The following is a 27,670-nucleotide window of genomic DNA, read 5'->3' on the forward strand; positions in this document are numbered from 1 at the left end:
AGTGGCATTGCTGTCAATAAAGCCCTTACTGAGCCATTGAATTTCATCAAAAATATCTTAATTTGTGTTCCGAAGATGAACGAAGGTCTTACAGGGTGTGGAATGACATGAGGGAGAGTAATTAATGACATTATTTTCATTTTTGGGTGAACTAACCCTTTAAGTTGTGGATATTTTCAGCAAACAGTTTTCTTTATACATTCATTTGAACAGCATTAAAGAGGAAAAAAGTTAACATTTGGTAACTGAAAAGCTAAAAAGCTAAAAACACATTATGTTATTATAGCTTGTTTACCAACTGCCGGTAATGTTAAAGGTATGACCCATTTCAGGAGTGCCCAAAATTACGATTTAAAATCAATCAGAGCTAGAAATGTAGGCTATATCTTCATATTTACAGCAGGTAAAGCTTCATATTACGGATTTTTCTTCACCTGCACTTCAGATGGCAGTATTCATTCATTCAGATTTTAATCTGCCAAGCGAAGAAGTGACTGATCACGGGCTATTCGAAATAACGCGAGATCTCCCTCCCCACTCTGTTCGCGACCACGTCAAGGGAACCCTGAAGTTAGAAATCATGGCGGAGCGCAGGAGACACAAGAAGCGAATTCAGGTACCAAATCCACCAAACGTTTGCCATCATATTCTCAACCTTAGATCTCTGTTTGGCGTTGTGTCGTTTCTCGAGTTAGTGTTTTGTTCGACATAAAATACAGTTGTACTTTGATCCGTTATTTTTGCAGTGCTCTCATACGGGAGGTGGATTATTTATCAGTGTTGGCGCAATTTTTGCGCCTCTCTTCGGTAGTGCAATGTGTCTCTCGGCAGGTATCTAAAGATGTTTACACTGACTCGATGGATCTGATGTGAGCATGAGCTGATTTTAACGCCTCTCCCCTGTGGAGAGTGAGTGTCTGATGGAGTTGGCCATCTTAGCTCGACACAGACTGCTCGGTTTGCAGGCTGTTCTTGTTATTAACCAGCTGCTGTCTCGCATGCTTCACGAATTTGACTAAATATCGTCCATAATGCATAACTTCTCAACGATTGAACCATCGCCACATTTGTACCTATTTGCAGTGTAATTAAAGAGACATTTCACCCAAAAATAAAAATTCTGGCATCATTTACTCACCCTCATGTTGTTTCAGTCTTCTTTCTGCCTTGAATACACAAGGACTTCACAGTTTATAGCATTAAAAGTGAACTGTGACTGTCAGTCCATAACATTTTACCTAATATCTCAGTTTCCTTGAGAAAACACATATAGGTAAAAAAAAAAAAATGCATACAGGACTTACATTTTTGGGTGAACTATCCCTGTAAAGCCCATTAAAGGGGTGGTTGAATATGATTTCGCTTTTTTAACTTTAGTTAGTGTGTAATGTTGCTGATTGAGCATAAACAACATCTGCAAAGTTACGACGCTCAAAGTTCAATGCAAAGGGAGAGATTTTCTTTTAAAGAATTCACTAAGGACTACAACAAACAGCTGGTAGGGACTACAACAAGCACAAGTTACAACAAGTGACATCGCAAACCCTAAAATTTACATAAATCCCGCCCCTGAGAACACACAACAAAGGGCCATGTTGGGCTGCTTTAGAGAAGAGGAAGAGTTGTTGTAGTAGAGTGCGTTGACATGCTGTCATTTTACGCCGGACTGCTTCACAAACGAGGGTCAATTCAACGCTGGATTTGCACAAAAGATTAACATGACGGCACATGCTAGTGGATGAGTTGATCAACTCCACAGCAACTACATAAATTTATCCACTAACCATTCAGAAACGTCCAGTTTCATTCTAAAGGCCCCGATATACTTCAAATAAAGTTTGAAATGCGTGAGCAGCGATATACTGTAATCAAATCTGACGCCGCCCACACTGCTGTGAGAACGAGTTCGATGAATATGTAAATACGTGCTGTACACTTTCCTCTCAGTAATAAAATAAACACAACAAAAATGAGAAAACTGCAAGCATTTTTATAGAAAGCAAAAGAAAAGCGTCTGATCATAACAACATGGGTATGTTGGTTAGCACGAGCTCTGCAAATTAGCACTCCAGGCATGTTTATTTATATTTATTCAATAGATTGCTTAAAATCTAGCAGCTTTACAGTATCAAACACAGTGCTTCCCACAGGTTTGAAATATACTTGCGGTGGTAGCTGGGCGAAAAATCCTCCTATTACCCACGGCACAAAAATGGTCTACTACATGTGACAAACAAATAATGTGTGATTTTTAACAGTAATTTTATTTATTGAAATTAATTTTAATTACATAGCATACTATTACATTTAATTACATACTAATATTATGCATTGTAAATTATGCAAAATTACAGCATTTAAATGGTTCACCTTTTCCTATGTTCTCCTTGCTGTCATATAATGTCTCTCTCAGTGAATGGGACACAGATTTTACTAGTAAAATTTATAAAATGAATAATATATGTGTCAAATAATGTTCTTAGTCTTTTCTTTCTGTGGGGGAGACTACAATAATTTACTATGAATTAAATGGAAATCAAATTAAATACAATTTATTGTGTAACCAAAATACCAGTAATGCCCAAAAGAAAAAGAAAAAACTTCGCGTGTGACTTTTAATTATAAACAAGCCCGAAATACACCGGGACTCTTATTTTGAAATGTCTGTACTATTGCAGGCTGATCCTTCAGATTCTTACAATCGTCTAAAACATTTTATATAAAGGCCATGAAGTAGACTTTGTAATAATTCATCAACTTGAGTTCATTAGTAATCGCTTGGCATAAATCTGCGCTTTTCATTGATTGAGAATCACTTTGAAGTCGCGTGAGCTTGTAGAACGCGCAACAGCGCCGCCTTGTGACTTTGCGACATGCAGCGCCCGTGGGAATGTTAGCGGGAGTAAACAGTTCTGACGCACACATAACGAGCAGGTACGAAACGACTAGTTAGTCGATCGCGGATGGTTTCATTATCTTGCGCGGATATAAAAGTATAAGAGGATAAAAATAATAAAAGCAAAAATGTGTCTCCAAATATACTTGGGCGGCCGTTATCATACGTGGGCGGCCCGCCCAAGTAAAGTCTATGTGTGGGAAGCACTGAAACATTAAGATACAGTGTCAGTGCCTCATTTCATCAGAAGCACAACTTCATTTTGTACTATAAAGCGGTTATCTAATGTGTTCATGTTTTCACCCGCGGAGATCTTACCTCAACGAACTCAAACACTTGAAATGAGTCAAAGAAGCGTTCTACGCGAGTGAAGGCGGAGCCTCAGCGCACACCTCCTATTACGTTATCGTTACGGACCAATGGTAGTACGAAGGTGTTTTGCAGCCGGAGCAAACTTTCCTGAAAGTTCGCTTTGGCAAGCCATTTTGAACTTCCAAAAAGAACACAAAACGAACTTCGTTTTGGCCTGATTTTGTTCAACATAACGTCACATCAGTTCATTCTTCGGGCCTTAAAAGTTGTAACTTCTTCCTGAGTCTCTCCATCAGCATGTCGATTATCACGCGCATTTCGAACAATTGTAAGCCGGTTCCCTGAACACCGCTTAAATCGACCAATCACCTGATTTCAAATGGCTGCGTGAGATTCTAACAGACTTTGTTGTTGTTGAGCAACTGATAAGCACGAGCTGTTAAAGCTCCGCCCTTCATTCTCGGAAAGTGCGATTCATCTGCGAGCATGCAGCGTCATATTGCATGGCTTATCAGTGGACACTACACAAAAACTGTATGTTTTTGCTCACACCCAAATAGGGGCAAATTTGTAAAGCTATAATAAATGATCTGTGATGATTTTGAGCTGAAACTTCACAGGAACCGGCTTATACTTAGATCTTGTAAAAGGGGCATAATAGGTCCCCTTTAAAATGTGTGTAGCATTTTCCTCAATATGTTAATCAAATGCAAGTGCCTTACAAAGTTTTGTGGATCTGCCACTTAAATCCTAGTCTGCTTCCTACTTTTTGGTCATAGTGTGTTTGTCATCTCCTAAAAAACATTGTCTAGGTTGGCAGCTCATTTGGCTTTGAGACACGTCCACAGTGTGTTCCTGTAATAAATGTGATGTTATCTAAAAGAACAGTTGAGTTTTGCGTAATGACTTGTTGTCTTGATAAGAGAGCCACTCTTCATGATCCTTCCAGCGTGTTGTTTTTTGCTCTTATGCAACAGGTTGAAATCCACTGTCATTGCTGGTCAGTTTTATTTCAGTGCGTAAACATGTAATTTATTCCTGCCAGAGGAAAGCTGAATTTTCCAGCATCATTACTCCAGTCTTCAGTGTCACATGATCCTTCAGAAATCATTTTAATATGCTGATTTGCTGCTCATTATTATCAGTTGTGCCATTTAATATTTCTGTTAAAACTGTGATACTTTGATGAATATAAAGTTTAAAAAACAGCAACTGAAATCCTTTGTAACACTATTAATGTCTTTACAGTAATTTCTGATCAATTTAGTGTATCCTTTCTGAGTGATAGATGAGAAATCCTGTATTACTTTTACTTTATTCACAATCAGTAGGAATCCTAAATCAAATCTTTAGATTTTAAAGGTTTCCAAGCTAAAAGAAATAATAAAGTAAATGTTTTTCACTGTAATGATGCCAATTAGACCAAGTGTTACAGGGATAGTTCACCCCTGTTTACTCACATTTAAACGTTACATTTACTCACCCTCATGTCTTTCCAAACCTGTATGATTTTTTTTTTCTGTGTAACACAAAAAGATATTTTGAAAAATGTCTCAGTTTTTTGTCCATACAATGAAAGTCAATTGGAACCATGACATTATTTAATCTTGTGTGCCGTAGAAGAAGTTAGAGACGAATGGGTGAATTATCCCTTCAAGCAGTTTATCTGAAGCCAGCAGCCTGTCTCATGTAGTACAGACCACCAAACCGTAATGATAACAAGATCAGGGCCTACTGTAGTGCAAGACAAGTTATTATTTACCAAGGCGACTGAGACAATGCAATCAATAAACATTTGGCTGACTTCCCTCACAAAATCCAAAGGAATATCAGGCAACATGCCGGTAACTCCCAGACAAAAATACCATGTTTATATGGTCTTCATTGAATGTGACTCATGCATTCTGACCAAATAAAGTATGACCTAAGGATTGTGGAGCCCGTAACACTCTCATACTAAGACCTCAGGCTTAAGAGTGCAGTTATAGTCATTCATTACTCAAATGAATGTCGTCTCTGTAGCCTGGATTTGTGAGGGTGTTTTTGTATAGTGTGGTCACACAAGTAATGATCTTTAGCTTAATAGAGCGGGTCAGCGAGGACTCTGGTGTGTCTGCAGCGAGTCTGAATGGAGATGGTAATTTCAGTGTATGGATTACAGAGCACAGCACATCAGTGTGTGGTGAGCTGAGGCTTTTAATTAGTTCACATTCATTGAGTCCATGACCGACAAGGGTCCTGCTGCCAGTGCGGGAGGTTAATTTCAAAGCTTTTTCAGATTCCTGCACTGCTGTTATCCTAAATTCTTCTGTCATTTTTCTTTGGGATTAAGGGCTGTTGCCAAAGGAACAAACCAGCTTTTTGTCATTTATGTTGTATCTATTATGAATCTTGGTTTAGTATCTAGGTCCTCTCCCATGGTGTCTCAAGTCTCATTGGTCCAGAATCATGCTCTATATAATAGAGATGCACATATTACAACTCTGATTATTTTATATATATATACAGGTGCTGGTCATATAATTAGAATATCATCAAAAGGTTGATTTATTTCACTAATTCCATTCAAAAAGTGAAACTTGTATATTATATTCATTCATTACACACAGACTGATATATTTCAAATGTTTATTTCTTTTAATTTTGATGATTATAACTGACAACTAAGGAAAATCCCAAATTCAGTATGTCAGAAAATTAGAATATTGTGAAATGGTTCAATATTGAAGACACCTGGTGCCACACTCTAATCAGCTAATTAACTCAAAACACCCGCAAAGGCCTTTAAATGGTCTCTCAGTCTAGTTCTGTAGGCTACACAATCATGGGGAAGACTGCTGACTTGACAGTTGTTCATTGACACCTTGCACAAGGAGGGCAAGACACAAAAGGTCATTGCAAAAGAGGCTGTTCACACAGCTCTGTGTCCAAGCACATTAATAGAGAGGTGAAGGGAAGGAAAAGATGTCGTAGAAAAAACTGTACAAGTAATAGGGGTAACTGCACCCTGGAGAGGATTGTGAAACAAAACCCATTCAAAAATGTGGGGGAGATTCACAAAGAGTGGACTGCAGCTGGAGTCAGTGCTTCAAGAACCACTACGCACAGACGTATGCAAGACATGGGTTTCAGCTGTCGCATTCCTTGTGTCAAGCCACTCTTGAACAACAGACAGCGTCAGAAGCGTCTCGTCTGGGCGAGAACACAAAATTCTGTCATTTATTACTCACCCTCATGTCGTTCCAAACCTGTCCAAATCTTCAGAACACAAATTAAGATATTTTTGATAAATATGATGGCTCAGTGAGGCCTCCATTGACAGCAAGATAATTAACACTTTCAGATGCCCAGAAAAGTACTAAAGACATATTTAAAATAGTTCATGTGACTACAGTGGCTCAACCCTAATGTTATGAAGCGACAAGAATACTTTTTGTGCACCAAAAAAACGAAATAACGAATTTTCAATCATATCTATATGGGCCGATTCCAAAACACCGCTTCATGAAGTTTCTGAGCTTTATGAATCTTTTGTTTCTAATTAGTGATTCGGATCTCCTCTCAAACGGCTGAAATCACGTGACTTTGGCGCTCCGATTCACTGATTCGATTCGTAAAGCTCTGAAGCTTCCTGACGCAGTGTGTTGAAATCGCTCATCACTAGATATTATTGAAAAGTCGTTATTTTGTTTTTTTGGCATACAGAAAGTATTCTTGTCACTTTATAATATTAAGATAGAACCACTGAACTCACATGAACTCATTTAAATATGTTTTTAGTACCCGACGTTGTAAAGAGCGATACATAAAATGCACTACCATTCTAATACATCGACTTGTATACGAGCCTGTATAATTCACTTCTTCTGAATCAAATCAGTATTTCCATTCTCTTCCATTGACTGAGTGGATCAGGTATTCTGAGAGCCCGTCCACACGGAAACGTGTTTAGCTGTATACACAAAAAAAATTGTATCGTATCGGCGTTTCATCCAGACGGATACGGCATTCTGGGAGCCTGAAACCGCAATTTTTTTTTTTTAAAACGGGTCCCAGAGTGGATAAATCTGAAAACGACACCGTTGTGTTTTCATGTGTATAGCCAGTCTGTATATTTTGTGAAATGATGATTTCATCATCCCATGTCTTGACTCTAGTCAGGTACCGCTAACAGCAACAACAACAGACTACATGATTGTGTTCTTGTTACAGAAGCTACCGAGCCTATTAGCTTTACTAAAGTACAGCATTATTTCTAAGCTTTACTAAAGTTTGTGTACAGGTTTATTCTCCAAGTCTTATTCTCCGTTTTTAGTGTATCTCTGAGGCAGAATTACAGCGACACATACTGATCTGGCATGTAAACTACATCGTTTTGAGTCGTTTCAGTGGTTTCATGTGTGCGCAGATATTTCTTGAGACGAGGGAAAAAAAAGATCGGATAGGGAACGCGCTGGCTTCGTGTGGATGTGGCCTGAGCTGGTGTGATTGAGTGGAGGCAGGGCTAATATGCATATTCTTTGATCTCTTTTTTTTTTTTCAGGAGGTCAGTGAACCTACCAAGGAGGAGAAGGCAGTGGCCAAGTACCTGCGCTTTAACTGTCCCACCAAATCCACCAACATGATAGGACATCGAGTGGATTACTTTGTCGGTCAGTGCACTCATTACTGTTTTGCTTTCTTTTGTTCCCTCTGCTTAGGGTTTATATCAAGGTTTCTTTCTTTTTGGCTTCAGATGCTGTCATTAAACCAAATGTTTGTTTTCTGCTCATCAGCCTCTAAAGCAGTCGACTGTCTGCTGGATTCAAAGTGGGCCAAAGCAAAGAAGGGGGAGGAAGCTTTGTTCACAACCAGAGAGTCGGTGGTGGACTACTGCAACAGGTAAACCTAGTCTTTCTCTCTCATTTTATGATGCCGAATGGGATTTCAGTGGTATTTGATATTACAAAGCTCTAAATAATCCCCTGTAGTCAATAATTTTATCCCTTAAAACTCATCTTTGATCACAAAAATGACACATTTGAACATTTTTCCTGTGAAAAAAGCCTTAAAATAGCTTGAATGTAACTCTACACCAGGGCTCTTCAAGTAGTTTCATTTCGAGGGCCGGATTATCAAATCAAAAAGTTGAGGTGGGCACTAATTTGAACTATTCTTACTATTCACAGGCTCCTAAAGAAGCAGTTTTTCCACCGAGCCCTGAAAGTGATGAAGAAGAAGCCAGAGAAAGATGTAAAGAAAGAGAAGGAGAAAGAGAAAGAGAAAGAAAAAGAGAAAGCTAAAAGTGACAGCGGCAAGGAAGAGGAAAAAAAGAGCAAAAAAGACAAAGACAAAAAGAAGGATTCTGAGGTTGCAGACACAAAGAAGGAAAAAAATGTATGAGTGCTGTTACATGCTGCATATGTGCATATCATGATTCTTATTTTGAAGGCTTATTTCTGAATGTTTAGGACGACAGTCCAGGATCTCCAAAGAAGAAGAAGGATGTGAAAAAGAAGTTCAAGCTGGAACCTCATGAGGACCAACTGTTCTTGGATGGCAGTGAGGTCAGGATGAGTAGCGTTCAGAAAATCAAATCTAACAGATGCTTGTAAATATCATACATTTTGCTTGACGATGAATTGTCGTATTTGCAGTTACCAATTTAATTGTCTGCTTTACATACTGTTTACAGTAGTGTTTTTATAAAAGTACTGACTTCGGTACCAAGTTGGTACTGAAATTTTATTCCTAAACACCTCTGATTGGCCATTGTGTTCACGTACTTATCAGATTGGCTACAGTGATCAATGCTTTAAAAACGTTGTACATAGACATCTTTGGCGGTCTTCACCGAGCGCTTACACAGGAACGTTTGTGAAGAGCGTGAAATATGTCTATTTACAACATGTTTTTGAAGTGGTGATCATTGTAGCCAATCACAGACATATCTGTTGAGGGCGTGAACACAATGGCCAATCAGAGGCGTTTAAGAATCCGCTCAACAGCGCTCAAATGCTATTGGGAAATGCTGGTATGTCACATTTTTACAATTTCAGTACAAGCTTTGGTTATTTTGGTATAATTTATATGCTATTATATTATTTATTAATATTTTCAATTAGCTTAAATTTTTATATTTTCAGTTTTCGATTTAATTTTAGTTTAAGTTTTAGTAAGTTTGATATGTGCTTCTGTCATTTATTTCAGTTTTTGTACAAAAAAAAAAAATTCTTCAATGTAAAAATATATTATAACTAATTTATTATAAGTTTAACATTATTATTTGTTTTTTATTTGCTAACTCGATTCTAATTCTGATTCTATTTCAGCTTTATTTCAATTACCTAAAATAATTTGTAATAGTTTGTTTAAGCTTTAATTAACAATTTCAACACTGGTAGTAATCCTTTTATTTATTTACCTTAATATTTAATAATCTTTTCTTTTTCTTCTCCTAATTGGAGGCCAAGCACCGAAGGTGCGATGGCACCTATTGTATCCGTTAGCATTCTTATTATACTTCCGCTCTGGAAGTCTATGGCAGCCCATAGAACCGCTTGTGGGAAAGTTATGAAATTTGGCACACAGATAGAGGACAGACTCAACATTAACTAGAGCAAATTTGGTGTCTCTAGATCAAACTCTTTAGCGCCACCACTTGTCCAAAGTTTCACTCATGTTTACGCTAATAACATTTGAACCATAAGGGTTAGAAACAAAATAATTTTTTTCGTCTGATTCTTTGGCTCAATACGATTCGATTGCACCCTATGCTGTCATTTTCCGTCATGAAACTTTTCCCGCCAAATTTTCCCTCCAAAAAACCTACTTTTTCGACCTCTTAAACGGTTGCTCCAATTTTCATGAGAATCCGATCATCTTCAGACTATGCTGGCAAAAAGTTACCAAAAGCTTTCGATAAACCCAACCATTCTCGAATAACAAGCAAACAAATTCGAAGAAGAGCGTGCCAAATTGGACGCGTGACTATATCTCCGCAATGCTTTAGTGTATTCTGACCAAACTTGGTACATCATAAGCATGACCTGAGGCTACATGCTGCGATTCGGCACAGCGCCACCTGCTGGTCCGGAAATAGCAAAAATGGCTATTTTTGCTTATAACTTCCAAACAGTTTGGCCTTGGTCTTGTTAGATTCGGGACAACATGTCGAGTTGAATGATATACAATTTTACCATATCAGCCATTTTGCATTTTGTTTTGCAGTATTTATTTAACACATTACCATATAATTACGAAACTCGGTATGGGTCATCAGCACAATGCCCTAAACACGCTTGCGAAGTTTTGAGACAGCGCCACCTAGTGTTGAAATCCAATATTCATATGCTCATAACTTTTGATGTGGTTGACTTATTTTCATCTCCTTAGATTCCTGAATCCTTGCCGAGTCCAACGATATCTAACATACTAGGTTTCACCTTATGGTTTGTGCAACATTGCGAATTGAGCGTTAAAATAACGTTTGCAAATATCTTCGAAACTGTTTGTCCAATTGAGATGAAACCACCATAGGAAATTCGGAAACAAAGGTCTATATGCTAAAGCCCAAATGCCAAAATTCTGATAGTAAGTGGCCATTTTTACGTACTCATACATATGTGCGTCTATAACTCCTAAACGAAATTAGATATTTTCACCAAATTTGACATTTATGGGCACATTCTGAAGACACTTTAAAAAAAGTGGTGGGATTGCGCCTGTTGGTGGCACTATAACTAAGTATTAAACTATAATGGAGTATATGAAATAAAATGTTATATTTTACTTCTTGCTTGATTCTTTGTGCTTGGCCCCCTAATGGCTGCTTGCAGCTATATTTATTATTACTGTTGTTGTTATTTTAATAAAAAAAAGATTTTGTGGGAACCCAGCCAACCTTAATATTACAATGTAATAATATATCCTTATATTACATAATTATATGATGAGCTTTGTGAATATTGTTGTGATTATTAAAATGTTATATGAAAATTTGTGTTATAGATTCCTCACGTTCTCATCTTTTTTGTTATAATTATTAACATTTGTCTTCCCAACAGGTTTATTTTTGGATTTATGATCCAGTCCACTTTAAAACCTTTGCCATGGGATTGATTCTAGGTAGGATCTCTTCTTCTACATTGTCTGTCGTTTCATTGACTCCAGTACAGTTTCAGAGCATTGTGTGTGTTTGCAGTCATTGCCGTCATCGCAGCCACTCTGTTCCCCCTGTGGCCTGCCGAGATGAGAGTCGGCGTGTATTACCTGAGCGTGGCAGCAGGATGCTTCGTCGCCAGCATATTACTTCTGGCTGTTGGTACGAGTTCAAGATTTTACTTTCTAGCCACAATCTGATATCGTCTACCTCTTTCAAATGACACGTTCTGTCTTTTCTCGTCCTCTTATTCCTTCTTTTCCCTTTCGTTCAGCTCGTTGCATCTTGTTCCTGATCATCTGGCTGGTGACCGGCGGCCGTCATCACTTCTGGTTCCTACCAAACTTGACAGCCGACGTGGGCTTCATCGACTCTTTCCGGCCCCTCTACACGCACGAGTACAAGGGTCCGCGCTCCAGCTCCAAGAAATCCAGCGGCGAGAAATCCGACAAGGGCGCCGATTCCAGCAAAGCGCAGAAATCGGATAGCGAGGATAAGTCGGACAGCGAGAAGAAAGACGGCGAGGAGGAAGAGGATGAAGACGAGAATAAAGAAACGGAGGAAGCGGGCGCAGAGCGTCAGTCAGACACGGACAGTGACAGACGAGAGGACGAAGGCTCGCAGCACAGCAACGGCAACGACTTTGAAATGATCACCAGAGAAGAGCTGGAGCAGCATACAGAGGAGGACGAGGAGGAGGAGGAGGAAGATGACGAAGAAGCGCAAAGTGACACAAAGCCCTTGACTGTTCAGACATAAACGTTTTCCTCACGCCGCACACATACTCCCATGCTCCATGTGGACCTGCTGACGTACTTCTGTCATGTTCAGAAGATGTTTCCCATTTCTGTTCAGGCTGAGATCTTCCTCTGTGAAAACAGACAGGCTTAAAGGTTAAACGAGAGCAGGAAACGGCTACGATGACAATGGATATATCGCAAATGCTTTCCCCACTATGGATGCGACAATGCAAGTCTCCCCGAACCCCATGTTCCTTGATTATTTTTTTTTTCTCTTTTTTTCCATGTTAACTTTATCTAATGTCAGGTGTTTTGTTGTTTAAACATGTCGGTAGTGTTAAGAAGGACTGAACTGGTCAACTTTCACGCTTTTTTTTTAACCCACATAATATGAATGTTTGCTCTCCAATAGGGTTTTTTTGTACCAATAGATGCATTGGATAATTTGGACGGACCAACATATTTTGTCTTTATAAGTGTTACTATCTATCGTTTTAGTCATAAATCTCAATGGCGCTTGACCTGTGATTATTTCTTTGTGGAACTCTGGGAGATCTTGCTTGGTTTGGGACGAGAGATGTATTTTTGTGTTCTCGACACATCATACATTTCTGCAGTCTCGTTTCGTGACCCTATTGAAAAATAGTCCTTGTTAACGGAAATGGAGAAGTTAATAAATCAGAGCGGTATCCTTGACTGTGATAGGAAGTTATTTAAAACCAAACTCAATTCGAGTCTGCATTCAGAAGGGGAAACTACATCCACATTTGTGCCAAATGATGCGAGATATTGATGCTTTTTTATGTACGTTCAAATTATGACCAACTTGCAGATCGAGTTCAAACGTGTCATGCCGTAGCTCGTACAGTATGTCCTCTAGAGCCAATCACATCCGTGCATCATAGCCTTTGGTTCTCCCATCTGGTGTTCAAAGTCTGAGGTTGACAAATCGTACTTCCCCAAGCGGCTGTGGTCCAAAATAAGTAAGTTAGTTTGCATTTTAACAGGGCCAAGGTCCAATACTATCTTTCCGTAGGGTTGCATACTTTTGGCTAGAGTATTATTTTACATTAGCTGTTTCTTTGACTCATACTGAGGATGATATTTAAGAGAAAAAATACAAATGTATCATTTATATATGGATTCTATAAATCTACCAGAGATGTTCATGCCAGCACTTCAGGTTCAGCATGAACTGTACTCTATTTTATAATGCCAGACATACAGGTTTTTCATTTCACTGCATTTTGTACTAATACTAAAACCACCAATGTTTTCAATGCTGAAGACTTTAGAAAGATTGTTTCGGGACAATTTATTGGAATTAAAATGGCAGAAAACATCCTGTTAATCTAAGTAATGCATTGACTCTAGTGGTTATCAAATGCGCACAAGACGAGATGCTGCGAAGGTGTTTTTCCTATATTAAAAAATCTAAATTCATGATCATCTCAAGTTCAAGTTGTGCCTGAGTGAACCACTCTCTCTCTTCTTCAAATGTATGAATCTTTAACCACATCTGTTAGTAGATGATCTTGTCAGTCAAACCCCTAGAGGGCTCACGTTAGTGTTCCTGTAGAAGTTTTCAATATTCTGTCGTTGACTTTGAAGACCTGGATAGACTGGGCATGACACTACATGTGCAACTAAAGACATTTGTTTTTACTTTCCATGGAACTTCACTCACCTTTTTTCTGTCCCTGTTGTCTTTATGAGAGAGAAAGATGCTGATATCCCAGATGTTTTTTTTTTTTCAATTGGCAGGAATTTTGATTTGACATTGGGTGTCAGGATGTAATATCATTTATAAAAAAATTACAAAAAATTAAAATCTCATCTTTTTTATGTGGTCAGCATCTTCAACTAACTATTTGGATCAGTGTTGAGGATTGTCTTTTTGCAATATCTGGAGAATAATTTGTGTCTGTCAACTGTATCTGTATCCTTTCATTGCAATAAAAATATAGAACACAAGCAATTTGCATTGTTTTGTTGAAAACTGTCACAAATGTGGTGCTTTTCAGTTTTTATAATATATTTCACACAAGATTTTATATATATATTTTATATATATATATATATATATATATATATATATATATATATATATATATATATATATATATATATATATATCAAAAAGCTGTTCCAAAACTGTATGAATTTCTTTGTTCTGTTGAACTCAAAGGAAGATATTTGGAAGAATGTTTGTAACCAAGCAGATCTCGCCCTCCAATTTACTACCATGGTATTTATTTTTCCTACTATGGTAGTCAATGGGAGGCGATTTCTGCTGATTACAAACATTCTTCCAAATATCTTCCTTTGAGTTCAGCAGAACAAAGACATTCATACAGGTTTGGAACTACTTGAGTGCGAGTAAAAAGATCAAAAAGTTCATCAAAGTTGTCCTAACTTTAACTTTTTTGATCCACTTCAAATGTTGACTACTTATATATATATATATATATGTAAATATATATATATACACACACGCAGTGCCCTCTATAAGTATTGGGACAAATTCTTTGAAGAGACTCGATTTATATGATGAACAGTTTAATTTAGGCTTTTATCACATAGAAACATAAACAGAATCTCAACCGTACTTGCTTTGATGCACAAAACCAAACCTTATTGGTTCTTCTTGAAGCTCAAACATGCTGTGTAACACGAGAATGAACCTCATTGGTTTTCACACGCGTCAAGCAAACATGCTTGAGCTTCCGTTTACTACAACTGATGTGTGAGTTTAATATTTTTTATGTGAATAAAAGCCTAAATTAAATCTGTTCATCATATAAAGTCTCTTCAGGAAATTTGGACTAAGCCACTCAATTCATATGGATTAGTTTTACAATCTCTTTATGAACTTTGAGAAGTGTCAAAGTGGTAGTTAAGTATCTGTCCATGGAGGGGACAGAAATCAAAAGATCCAAGATAAAAAGAAATTGTTTTTATTGAAATATTACAAATGAGCCAAATACATGTCATAATATCTCTTATTTACATCAAAATGTAAACAGCTTACATACATTCAGCTGTACTAGTTCTTATGCAATAATGTGATAAGACCTTGCAGGGTCAATAATAATACTTGGTGAAAAATGCAAAACACACAGTGCATTTGTAAATTAATAAATCACAGTTTAGGTAGAGTAAATATTAAACAAAGAATAGTGTAGCTCTAAAAAAAACAAAAACAAGTATGTGCAGCACCATCCTGTGCCGCCACAGGGAGGCAACAATGTCCTTTCACAAGATCTACTTTGGCTCAACACGGACGCCCAACCTGACAAAGGCTCTGCACAGGTAACTCAATCTGAATGGAAATCGAACCACAGCTTTAAGGGATAGTTCACCTAAAAATTAATATTCTGTCATTTACTCACACTCAAGCTGTTCCAAACCTGTATGAATTTCTTTGTTCTGTTGAACTCAAAGGAAGATATTTGGAAAAATGTTTGTAACCAAGCAGATCTCGCCCTCCAATTTACTACCATGGTATTTATTTTTCCTACTATGGTAGTCAATGGGAGGCGATTTCTGCTGATTACAAACATTCTTCCAAATATCTTCCTTTGAGTTCAGCAGAACAAAGACATTCATACAGGTTTGGAACAGCTTGAGGGTGAGTAAATGATGACAGAATATTCAGACTATCCATTTAAGTGAGATACAAGAAAAAGTCTGCTAAACCACATTATATCTTAGCAGCTGAATGTACAATGGTGTCTAAAAGAGTGCATAAAACTGATTGCAAACACAAAAACTGACAAATAGTGGCTTCCTATGTGATTTATTACCACACAGGAGGAACTACTGTTAATGTGTGTGGTTAAATTTAGTCAACAGCTACAGAGTTATGCACTTTAAAACACCACAGAATTAAAGTTTTATGCTCAGTGGACAAATTACATTTCCTGCTATAATGTGCATGTGCATCCTAAAAAAACTTTTTAAACGTGGATGAATCTACAGGAAATAATTAACTGTATTAACATTTTTGTCAAAAATAAATGGTATTTAAAAAACAAAAATATATATATATATATATATATATATATATATATATATATATATATATATATATATATACATATATATATATATATATATATATATATATATATATATATATATATATATATATATATATATAATACATTTTTCCCCACTAAGATTATATTCAGAGTACCCTTACTTGGCAGAGGACTCATTTAAGCTTACTATCACCGTATATATATATATATATATATATATATATATATATATATATATATATATATATATATATACACACAGTACAGTCCAAAAGTTTGGAACCACTAAGATTTTTAATGTTTTTAAAAGAAGTTTCGTCTGCTCACCAAGGCTACATTTATTTAATTAAAAATACAGTAAAAAACAGTAATATTGTGAAATATTATTACAATTTAAAATAACTGTGTACTATTTAAATATATTTGACAAAGTAATTTATTCCTGTGATGCAAAGCTGAATTTTCAGCATCATTACTCCAGTCTTCAGTGTCACATGATCCTTCAGAAATCATTCTAATATGCTGATCTGCTGCTCAATAAACATTTATGATTATTTTCAATGTTGAAAACAGTTGTGTACTTTTTTTTTCAGGATTCCTTGATGAATAGAAAGTTCAAAAGAACAGCATTTATCTGAAATACAAAGCTTCTGTAGCATTATACACTACCGTTCAAAAGTTTGGGGTCAGTAAGAATTTTTATTTTTATTTTTTTGAAAAGAAATTAAAGAAATGAATACTTTTATTCAGCAAGGATGCATTAAATCAATCAAAAGTGGCAGTAAAGACATTTATAATGTTACAAAAGATTAGATTTCAGATAAACACTGTTCTTTTGAACTTTCTATTCATCAAATAATCCTGAAAAAAAATATTGTACACAAATATTTTGTACAATTGTACACATTAAATGTTTCTTGAGCAGCAGATCAGCATATTAGAATGATTTCTGAAGGATCATGTGACACTGAGGACTGGAGTAATGATGCTGAAAATTCAGCTTTGCATCACAGGAATAAATTACTTTGTCAAATATATTCAAATAGAAAACAGTTATTTTAAATTGTAATAATATTTCACAATATTACTGTTTTTACTGTATTTTTAATTAAATAAATGTAGCCTTGGTGAGCAGATGAAACTTCTTTTAAAAACATTAAAAATCTTAGTGGTTCCAAACTTTTGGACTGTACTGTATATATTATATATATATATATATATATGTATAAACTTATATATAGTAATAATAATGATATTATTTTGTATATAATAATAATGATAATAATGCATAAAGACATTTAGCAATCATACATAATGACATTTTAGATGCTCTAAACCAAAAACTTTGATAAATTATGAGTAATCCAGTTAATGTGTTACTTTTCAGGTAGAACATGAGCGCTTGTGAGCTATAATGAAATCTCTGAACATGAACATGAAAATGAGCAATGTAATATAAATATAAAGATCCTTTTCAGTGAGTCGGGATGGAAATCTGGAATGATTCGGAATGTCAAAACACTGTGAGAGCACTTGGTTTTTATGGTGGTTTCAGTTCTCAGTTTCTGAAGAGTCGCTGGCATCGGTTAGACGCGTTTGCTTCTTGCGGACATTCCAGTGCAGACACTGAGCCAGGCTGTCAAACCAGTCGTACACCAGATCATGACAACAGATGGAAGGAACCGGAAAGCAGGAGGTTGTGATCTTAATGCTACAGGAGGAAAACAGAACTCAAGATTAACAGATATTTGATTGTTGTGAGAGTTGCCCCTTTTTTCATTAAGAATTCTTTGGCTGAGTGCAATTGAACTGTACAAATGCTGAGTGTTTATTCCTATTGACACAGTTGATGCTCATTTCCATAACTGTAACAAAGCTGTTGTTGTATCACTGGATTATGGGACAGGTGAAAGTTGTTTGCTTATGGGATTGTGTAAAAGAGTGTCACCTGTCACCATGCTGGATTTCCTGCCTCTTTCTGCCATCAAACGAGACCCAGGCCGTGTTGCGAGCATCAGGCGACAACGTTATCTGCAGAGTAAATGACATTGTTCTTCTGAAGCTTTCATGTGAGATGAATGAACAAAAATCACAAGTTTGAATGGCAAATGTAGTTTTGTCACTCAAATGGCAAAATCTCATTCTCACCATGAGCTCCACGCCAGCGGGCACCACGATGGGTCTGAAAGAGAGGGAGTGAGGGCAGATGGGGGTCACCATGATGGCAGGGACATTGGGATGGATCATGGAGGCTCCCGCTGCGGCGGCGTAGGCCGTGCTGCCCGTGGGGGTGGAAACTATTACACCTGCACAGAAACAAGCCACATATTTACATCTATTTCCATGGCAGTTGGACTCTCGTCAAAGCAAACCATAATGTATTGCGACGTGCTTGAGCTTAAAGAAAAAACAAATCAAGCAATAAGAGGAAGTGTGTGTCTGTGATATTCTAACACTTTCCTCATGAGTATAAAGCAATAAAAATCAAAAGGGCTTTTCACGCTTGAAATCGTTAACCCTGGGTCATTCTAAACCGCGGGTAAATGGAATCCTGGCTTATCTTGCTTCACGTTTCACACTGCTCATAATTTACCCGGGGTTAACAATTAATCCTGGGTATTCATAAGATGACGTTTCACATTATACCTTCCTAAACCCTGGGTTAACTTTCCATTTATTATCAATGTTGACAACAGTTGTGCTGCTTAATATTTATTTGAACATTACAGTGTCTTTCCTGTCACTTTAATCAATTTAACACAACCTTGTTGGATAAAAGTATTAATTTCTTTGAAAAAAATAAGTAGCTTGTTTGTGAGCACATTAATAGATAGATTAAAAAAAAAAAAAATTATTATCAGGCCAATCTGTGCTCACCGTCTCCTTGTACAGATGTGATGAGACGTCCATCCAGGTAAAGGTCAACATTGGACAGGTAGGATGAGGGCCCTCTGTCCACCACCACCTCATTGAGCACCTTCATACACACACAAAATATCCATATCACAGATGAAGAATGCATGAATTGCACACAAAAGAATTTAACAAGCAGGTGTATTTCTGCACAAATCACATGCCACTCTGGTCACAAATATCCATCTCAGACATAAAAGCGCAGATTGTCAATGACATCATGTTATTGCTATGGCAACTGGACATACAGACCTATCACAGCTGTTATTTTTAAATAACATCTATTGTGTCTGTCACCATGGAAAAATGTATATAAACAGTCTTGAAGAACAGAAAAAAAACCCCAAACATTTTTCATATTATATACCACTCATTTTCCCATCAAGTGTAGAATTAGACTGGCCTGATTATTACACAGATGTTTAGGCTTCTTTGGCCTAAAAAAATATTTATTTATCAAATAAAGAAGTTAACAATAACTTTAAATAAATACATTTTTCCCCACTAAGATTATATTCAGAGTACCCTTACTTGGCAGAGGACTCATTTAAGCTTACTATCACCGTATATATATATATATATATATATATATATATATATATATATAAAATATATATATATATATAGTAATATTGTGAAATATTATTACAATTTAAAATAACTGTTTTCTATTTGAATATATTTGACAAAGTAATTTATTCCTGTGATGCAAAGCTGAATTTTCAGCATCATTACTCCAGTCTTCAGTGTCACATGATCCTTCAGAAATCATTCTAATATGCTGATCTGCTGCTCAAGAAACATTTAATGTGTACAATTGTACAAAATATTTGTGTACAATATTTTTTTTTCAGGATTATTTGATGAATAGAAAGTTCAAAAGAACAGTGTTTATCTGAAATCTAATCTTTTGTAACATTATGAATGTCTTTACTGCACCTTTTGATTGATTTAATGCATCCTTGCTGAATAAAAGTATTCATTTCTTTAATTTCTTTTCAAAAAAATAAAAATAAAAATTCTTACTGACCCCAAACTTTTGAACGGTAGTGTATAATGCTACAGAAGCTTTGTATTTCAGATAAATGCTGTTCTTTTGAACTTTCTATTCATCAAGGAATCCTGAAAAAAAAAGTACACAACTGTTTTCAACATTGAAAATAATCATAAATGTTTATTGAGCAGCAAATCAGCATATTAGAATGATTTCTGAAGGATCATGTGACACTGAAGACTGGAGTAATGATGCTGAAAATTCAGCTTTGCATCACAGGAATAAATTACTTTGTCAAATATATTTAAATAGTACACAGTTATTTTAAATTGTAATAATATTTCACAATATTACTGTTTTTTACTGTATTTTTAATTAAATAAATGTAGCCTTGGTGAGCAGACGAAACTTCTTTTAAAAAGATAAAAAATCTTAGTGGTTCCAAACTTTTGGACTGTACTGTGTGTATATATATATATATATATATATTTATATATAATTTTATTTTATTTTTATTTCTATTTTATTATTTGTTACAAAATACTAGGTAAAATGGCATCACATATAAAAGGTCATTAGCTTGTATTTATGGCCTCTTGTGTGTCATGTGACTGGCAGGCACCATATCATCAGATTTGTTCCCAGCATCCTTATTGGTGGATTGTAAATTTGAATTATGTCAGTGTTTGTATTTAAATAACCTTTTGTCATTTGAACTCTTTTAGCCCTGAAAAAGGCCTGTGAGCCAAAATGTGTTGGCAAATAAAAGACAGACTTTGTCTCAAGCCTAATATTTCTCCATTCTCAAAGCATTACTGCTTTTGTGTTCAGTGCTGCGTTACCTGTAACTGTAGTGTGATTTTGCCTGCCTCGTTATTTATGTGGTTATGAGGCACTATTCCGTTCTCCTGTGCGCTGAAGAGCTGCTCGTTCCTCTGAAACATGCCTTTCACCACCTTGACCTTCAGACGACTGCGCAGGATGATAGCAGCATTACCTACAAGAGCCAGACACAAACACTTCAAATAACAAACTAACTAAACTACAGTTCGTCTGCTTTCAAAAATGGAAGAAACTCTATCAATCCCTCTACCTTCAAAAACTTTATCCACCTCTGTTTTAAAGGACTCAAACTTGAATGGCGTGAGAAATCCTAAGGAACCCAGATGGAACGCCATGACCGGGGGGACACTTCCCTTAAACAAATGAGACAAAACACCTGGGATGATTAAACCACATTTAATTCTTAAAGGATTAGTTCACTTTCAAAATAAAAATTATTTTACTCTCCCTCAAGCCATCCTAGGTGTACACTGCCCTCCAAAAGTTTGGAAACGCCCTAGAAAAGTGGGGGTTTTGACAATATTGGCATGAATCCTTGTTAATTTGTGATAATTTTGCACTGATAAGGGACAACACAAACTATGAAAACATATTTTATTATATAAACAGTTTATACATAGAAAAAAAACCTAAACTGGGTTCTGATTGGTTCTTTGGATTCTAAGCTTAATTGGCAATCAATTGTTGAAGCTATTAAGGTGTGCTGAGCAAAAATCTTTTAAAAACCTGGACCAAGTTTAAACCAGTAACCAGCATCACAGCTGGCAAAGGGGCATGTCTGATTTTGACATGTATATATTGCCATTATTATGTAATCAAAATGAAAACTATTATTGCTGGTCTTCAATGATAATGTCAAGTTACTGTAATGTATTTGCACCAAAAAATGATAAGGATTTATGCTGATATCGTCCAAAATCACACTTTTACACGTTTATGATGGAAGTGGATGGAGATACTTTCTTCAGCTCATACTCTTTGATCCTCGTTCGGATGCATCAGGATATTTATTAATATATATCTCAGATTGCGTTCATCAGAAAGAAGAAAGTCATATACACCTAGGATGGCTTGAGGGTGAGGGCCAATTTTCATTTGAAAGTGAACTAATCCTTCAAATCAATCTCCAACTATTTTTGCACATCCAAATTCTAGCTTATAAGGAGCACACAGAGACCATCCAATGGAAAACAGCTGCGAATGACCTAGTAGGAGACTCTTGTGCACAAACAAATGAGACGAGAGAATACCTGGAAAAGAGATGATGCGTACAGAAGAGTCCCATCTCCACCCAAACAAATGATCAGATCAATGCAGTCCGAGATGTCATCATACCCTGTCCGAACAAACGCAATGATGAATCACTCATTTTCCTAATGTACCTACACTAATACTGGTTAATGGTGTGTCAGGGTTATGTAAATCCTGTTACTGGTGAACCTGTTGATTCACTCCTATCCAATCCGACACTATGAGGTTTCAGTACCTTCCCTGAATGTGCACAGCTGATTGCGGATGGCTGAAAATGACTCATCGCTCATGAGAGAACCATCGTCCACTACTTTCTTCTCCACATAAACCATCAGATGTTTCTCCTGGTGGTAGAAATAATATAGATTCGAATTTGTATAACCAAATGTAAACATAAATCTAATATAATACAACAAAAATAAAGGGGTAAAGAAAATAGCACCTGTAGCTTTATAGCCTTTGGTGTAACCTACCTCCACAAGGAACCTGCAAAGCTCTTTGAACGGCTCCAGCAGGCTCTCGTCTCGGATCTTTCTGATGACCAGGACGTTGAGCGGTGGTTTGCTCCAGGTGAGCCGCTGGCTGGCTGGATCCTGAATGTGCCTGCGGGGAAAGTGGACAGAGTAGGCAAACATTGTGAGAGCTGGCACTGCACTTCACACAGAGAAACACTGCTTGTACTTTGTACGCTCGTTACGCAACTTAAAATCATGGTCAAACAAGCACAGTAAATGTGGACTTCTGCTTTTGGTTTCTGACAGTTCTAGGATCAGATCATTGACGGTATTGCTAAATGAAAAAATTTAAATAATAGGTGTCGTTTGACAAATTCGCCACTTTTTTTGTACTTAAATTGTCAAATATTTAAATAGATCTTTAATACTAGAAGTGTGATGAGACTGAGAAATCCTCAAAGGCAAAATACATGACAAGAAAAATAGTCTGCAGGTGCATTTGAAATGTTTTGTAATGAATATCATTTCAGTTCTACTTTCTGAGTATGAATTATCATCTGCAGTAAAAGAAAACAATACTCAAGCACTATAAAAGGTTTTCCCACAAACTCAACTGACTGGCTTCTCTCCTGCATGATTTCATATGAGTCTCTTCAGACCTTACTGTAAATGATATATGAGCTTCTACAACTTTTGACCTCCTAACTGAACTCCTTTCCACAAATTGATCATAGAAATAAAAACAGCATAAGCATGCACATGCTTCCGCTTTCCGCATTCTTCAAAAAGCTTACGGCGTATGTCCTATGCCTTCCCTATTCAACTTATGGAAAAAAACGAAAGTGCCGCCGTGTTCGTTCTGTAAGTTGAATAGGGAAGGTGTAAGCATTTTGAAGAATGCGGAAAGCGGAAGCATGTGCAAGGAGATATTTTGTGTTTATAAAGCATATACAGTTATATTTTTTTCTAAAATGACCGATCGTTTCTCTAGATAAGACTCTTATTCCTCGTCTGGTATCGTTTAAAGCCCTTTGAAGCTGCACTGAAACTGTCATTTTGACCTTCGACCGTTTGGTGCCCATTGAAGTCCACTATAAGGAGAAAAATCCTGGAATGTTTTCATCAAAAACCTTAATTTCTTTTCGACTGAAGAAAGAAAAACATGAACATCTTAGATGACATGGGGGTGAGTAAATTATCAGGAAAATTTTATTTGAATGTGAATTAATCATTTAAGTGCAAACAATAAGTGCCACCATAATCAAAGAACTCTCTCAATATTCAAAGTGCAAAAAGAGACCAAATTTTACTTCAAGCATGATACAAAGCTACACAGCCCAGCCTAAGATAGCTTTCATATTAGAAGATATTTGCATGCATCAGGGAGCCGCTTTCAAAATGCATTGAAATCATGTTTGAATGCGCGCTCGCGTTTTACTTTCGCTTTCTATTTCGCGATCGCGTGTACTCTGTGAATAGGGAACGGCGGTGCTGAGCGCGCATTCTACAAGATGAGACATTTCTAAGACGCTTAGGCTCTGTTGTGCAACGAATCCTCCGCCATGGTCTTGTCAGTCATCGCACCACATGATCAGTGAACTCTGATTCCTGCTGCACTATGCTGCTCATGTTGAATGAGCTGGATGGAACTGAAGCGACCTTTATCCAACTGAATTAAATGTTTTTTATTTCTATAAAAAGCAAAATGACAGTGGAGGTGAAATGTAAACATAGCAGTGGCATAATCTATCCTAATTTCACCCTCACTCCTTCATGGCAAAACAGATTTTCACTTCAACGAGAAATCTCATCACATTTTAGTCTCAGTCACACCCCTATTTAATACACACATTTTATTTATTGTACCCAGGAATAACCAAGCAAACAGCTTGGTTTCTATAACTCCAATATGCTTCAAAAAATGTAATGTTGCATAATATGCCAGAATAAGTCATTTTTAGATTCATTTACTAAGTAATGTACAGAAACACATAGCTAACATTCATAACCCCTAAACAACACGTTCAGCACAACATCAGATATCAAACCAAAAAACCCCACATTACCCTCTGTGTGCGTTTTGTCCAGGGGGGTGCAAAGCAGGCATGGTGTTGGGGGGATTTTGGAAGGGACGCGTTAGAAAGTTCCAGCTGCAGTGACTGCACTGCTCTATCCAACAAAACGCCCTCTGGACCAGCACTCAGCACACACGGCCCTATCACTTGTTTGTCCAATCCTTTTCTCGGCTTAATGTTTAAACAGTAACAAGGGATGTGACCTCGCCCCTTACCTAAGGTAGGCCTGAGCGCGCTTACTTACATGACTGAGGTCGGGTTGGGAAGAACGCAAGCTTTGGGTCCGAAGTTAGTAGCAGGATATGGTCCATGTAGAAAGTGCCCTCGTCTGCAACAAACAGGCACTTCATTTAAGTCACTTTAGTGAGTTTAACTGATCTAAATCAAATGGCGTGTTATATACCTGCATCTATCCCATCTTTTTGGGCAACTCTCGGCGGTGTCCTCCGCTGATGCAGAGGCTTCTGAGTCGTGCTGCTCGGGCAATCGATGTACGCTTCCCCCCGACAGGTGTTCCGGACAGTCCGGCCTCCGAAGAGACCTCTTCACGTCTTTCCGTCTCCTAGGAAGTTTCCCCTGCCGCTCCTGCTGCCTCTGTGACCGCTTAGATGAACCACCCTCCTCCGCCTTTCTGGAGGGCAGCCCGTCTTCCATGTCTTCAAATCTTATGAGAGGGGAAAAAAACAATTCAACATTATTACAAGAATCAAATAAATGAAGTGAGAAGACTTTATTCATGTTCCCGGGTTGATCTCACCCGTGCTTTATATAGGATCTTGTTGACCAAAATAGACATTTGACATGCACTACAAAACTGCTTATGTGAACAGAAGAATCAGACATATTGTGTTCATACATTTACATTATACTAGCTGACATGAAATACTTCAGTGAACTTAAAAGGATTAGTTCACTTTTAAATAAAATTTTCCTGATAATTTCTCACCCCCATGTCATCCTAGATGTTCATGTCTTTCTTTCTTCAGTCGAAAAGAAATGAAGGTTTTTGATGAAAACATTCCAGGATTATTCTCCTTATAGTGGACTTCAATGGACTCCAAACGGTTGAAGGTCAAAATGACAGTTTCAGTGCAGCTTCAAAGGGCTTTAAACGATACCAGACGAGGAATAAGAGCCTTATCTAGTGAAACGATCGATCATTTATCACAAAAATGTAAATGTATATGCTTTAAACAAATGTTCACCGTATAAGTGCCTCCGCCAAAACGCGTTTCCGTATTCTTCAAAACGCTTACGCTGTATGTCCTACGCCTTTCCTATTCAACTTATGGAAAAAAGGTGAACATTTGTTTATATAAAGCATATACATTTACATTTTTTTTTTCGAAAATGGACGATTGTTTTGCTAGATAAGACTCTTATTTCTTGTCTGGTATTGTTTAAAGCTGCACTGAAACTGTAATTTTGACCTTCAACCGTTTGGAGTCCATTGAAGTCCACTATAAGGAGAATAATCCTGGAATGTTTTCATCAAAAACCTCCATTTCTTTTTGACTGAAGAAAGAAAGACATCTTGGATGACATGGGGGTGAGTAAATTATCAGGAAAAGTTTATTTAAAAGTGAACTAATCCTTTAACATGTCCTGCATTGAGACACTCAAAACACTAAAACTTACATACATGTAAATGTTAGTTTAATTTAGAAACTACATTAAATGTGTATATTTTTTAAAAATGTACCATATTTCAATACAATTTAGCACAAACTTAAGGTGTAAAATGTACTAAAATATAGTAATACACTAAAACCTTGACGACATCTGCCATCTGCCCATGTATTTATTTACTAAGAATAGCCTCAAACACATCTGACGTGCGCTGCACAATAAGCAATAACAGATTTACTCATAACACTAAACATGCAAACTGTCAAGCTACTAACAAGGATTTAGCAGTCACAACGAGCAATAATCTTGCATAAGTTAAACAACACGAGACAGTAGGATCACATCCATCAACCAAAACTTCCGTTGAGTTGAGTTAGCCGCGCGCAGCTAGCGGAACACAGCGCTTACCACAACAGACACACCGCGAAACTTCCTTCGGGACTCTACAGTCTTTCAACACCCACAGACGTCAATTTAATACACTAATAGCTTGACAGAAACATTATTTCTACTGAACCATGGTTAACGGCTTATGTTTGCTTCATAATATTATTATGGGATGTCCACAATGACATCACGTGACACTCGCGCTGCTGCGCAGAATCTCTGAGAAGAAAATAAAAACTCTAGATTAGTTTTTTTTTTTATGCCTTAATTTTCTTTACTGACCTTTTTTTGCCTTTTGTGTTGATCAAATACATTTATTTAGTTATGCTGAAAAAATATCTTACACATCAGGAAATCTTTATCAAGATATCACGGATTGTTATTATAACACATTGACAGGTACACGTAACCGCGGTCGCGAGCCAGCTGTGATCTGCGTGTGCACATTTCTTGAGAAAATAAACATTACAAGAATTAAATAGACCTTTTTTTCCTGGGCTATTTAAATCTGTCATGTGATTAGAAGTTGCACAGGTGTGTAACTGGGATGATTACACGATACAATACTTTTTCAGGATGAATAGGAATAATAAACAGGTGTGGTTTGCCACATTTCACTTCTTCTTTCATCAGGGTTCAATATCAATATCAGTATCTTTTCACGTTTAACTGTTATTCGGTAACCAATGCATATGGGTCATTTACGGATAAGGTTTTTAAAGGTGTAAAAAAAAAAACATAATGGAGATATAGTTAATTTTAAACGACATTAAATGTGTGTATATTTAAAAAATAAAAATAAATAAATAAAAAAATGCACCATATTTCAATACAATTTAGCACAAACTTAAGGTGTAAAATGTGCTAAAATATAGTAGGGGAGAGTGGGGTGATTTGTGCCAGGGGGGGAAGTAGTTCCCATTGTTTCTGGAAAACCATAGAAGAAATTGGTCATGTGACCACATAATTTTGAAAAGTCATCCATTTTACTC

General features: G+C 36.8%; 2 protein-coding genes across 6 annotated transcripts; one reads left to right on the forward strand and one right to left on the reverse strand.

Annotated features, from left to right (window-relative positions):
• Window positions 1-458: 458 nt before the first annotated feature.
• sec62 (SEC62 homolog, preprotein translocation factor) lies at window positions 459-14,062 on the forward strand. 2 transcript variants are annotated; one of them, XM_048163117.1, is made up of 8 exons: window positions 459-616; window positions 7,752-7,860; window positions 7,984-8,089; window positions 8,377-8,584; window positions 8,659-8,754; window positions 11,254-11,314; window positions 11,391-11,510; window positions 11,623-14,062. In XM_048163117.1, the coding sequence occupies exons 1-8, from the start codon at window positions 581-583 to the stop codon at window positions 12,105-12,107; spliced, it is 1,221 nt and encodes a 406-aa protein (XP_048019074.1). In that variant the 5' UTR covers window positions 459-580; the 3' UTR covers window positions 12,108-14,062. The 2 variants fall into 2 exon arrangements, with proteins under 2 accessions (XP_048019074.1, XP_048019075.1); XM_048163118.1 differs by having other exon boundaries at window positions 8,377-8,557.
• Window positions 14,063-17,656: 3,594 nt separating this feature from the next.
• nadkb (NAD kinase b) lies at window positions 17,657-27,007 on the reverse strand. Of its 4 annotated transcripts, none has more exons than XM_048164186.1 (12): window positions 26,961-27,007; window positions 25,066-25,326; window positions 24,907-24,990; window positions 22,606-22,735; window positions 22,368-22,476; window positions 22,132-22,217; window positions 21,132-21,234; window positions 20,881-21,035; window positions 19,009-19,108; window positions 18,280-18,437; window positions 18,080-18,162; window positions 17,657-17,842 (listed from the first exon to the last, which is right to left on the reverse strand). In XM_048164186.1, the coding sequence occupies exons 1-12, from the start codon at window positions 26,990-26,992 to the stop codon at window positions 17,683-17,685; spliced, it is 1,461 nt and encodes a 486-aa protein (XP_048020143.1). In that variant the 5' UTR covers window positions 26,993-27,007; the 3' UTR covers window positions 17,657-17,682. The 4 variants fall into 4 exon arrangements, with proteins under 4 accessions (XP_048020143.1, XP_048020144.1, XP_048020142.1 ...); XM_048164187.1 differs by lacking the exon at window positions 26,961-27,007 and adding an exon at window positions 26,700-26,878; XM_048164185.1 differs by lacking the exon at window positions 26,961-27,007 and adding an exon at window positions 26,434-26,459.
• Between the last annotated feature and the right edge of the window lie 663 nt (window positions 27,008-27,670).

This window comes from Megalobrama amblycephala, linkage group LG17, assembly GCF_018812025.1.
Source record: "Megalobrama amblycephala isolate DHTTF-2021 linkage group LG17, ASM1881202v1, whole genome shotgun sequence".
In the NCBI taxonomy this organism is placed as follows: domain Eukaryota; kingdom Metazoa; phylum Chordata; class Actinopteri; order Cypriniformes; family Xenocyprididae; genus Megalobrama; species Megalobrama amblycephala.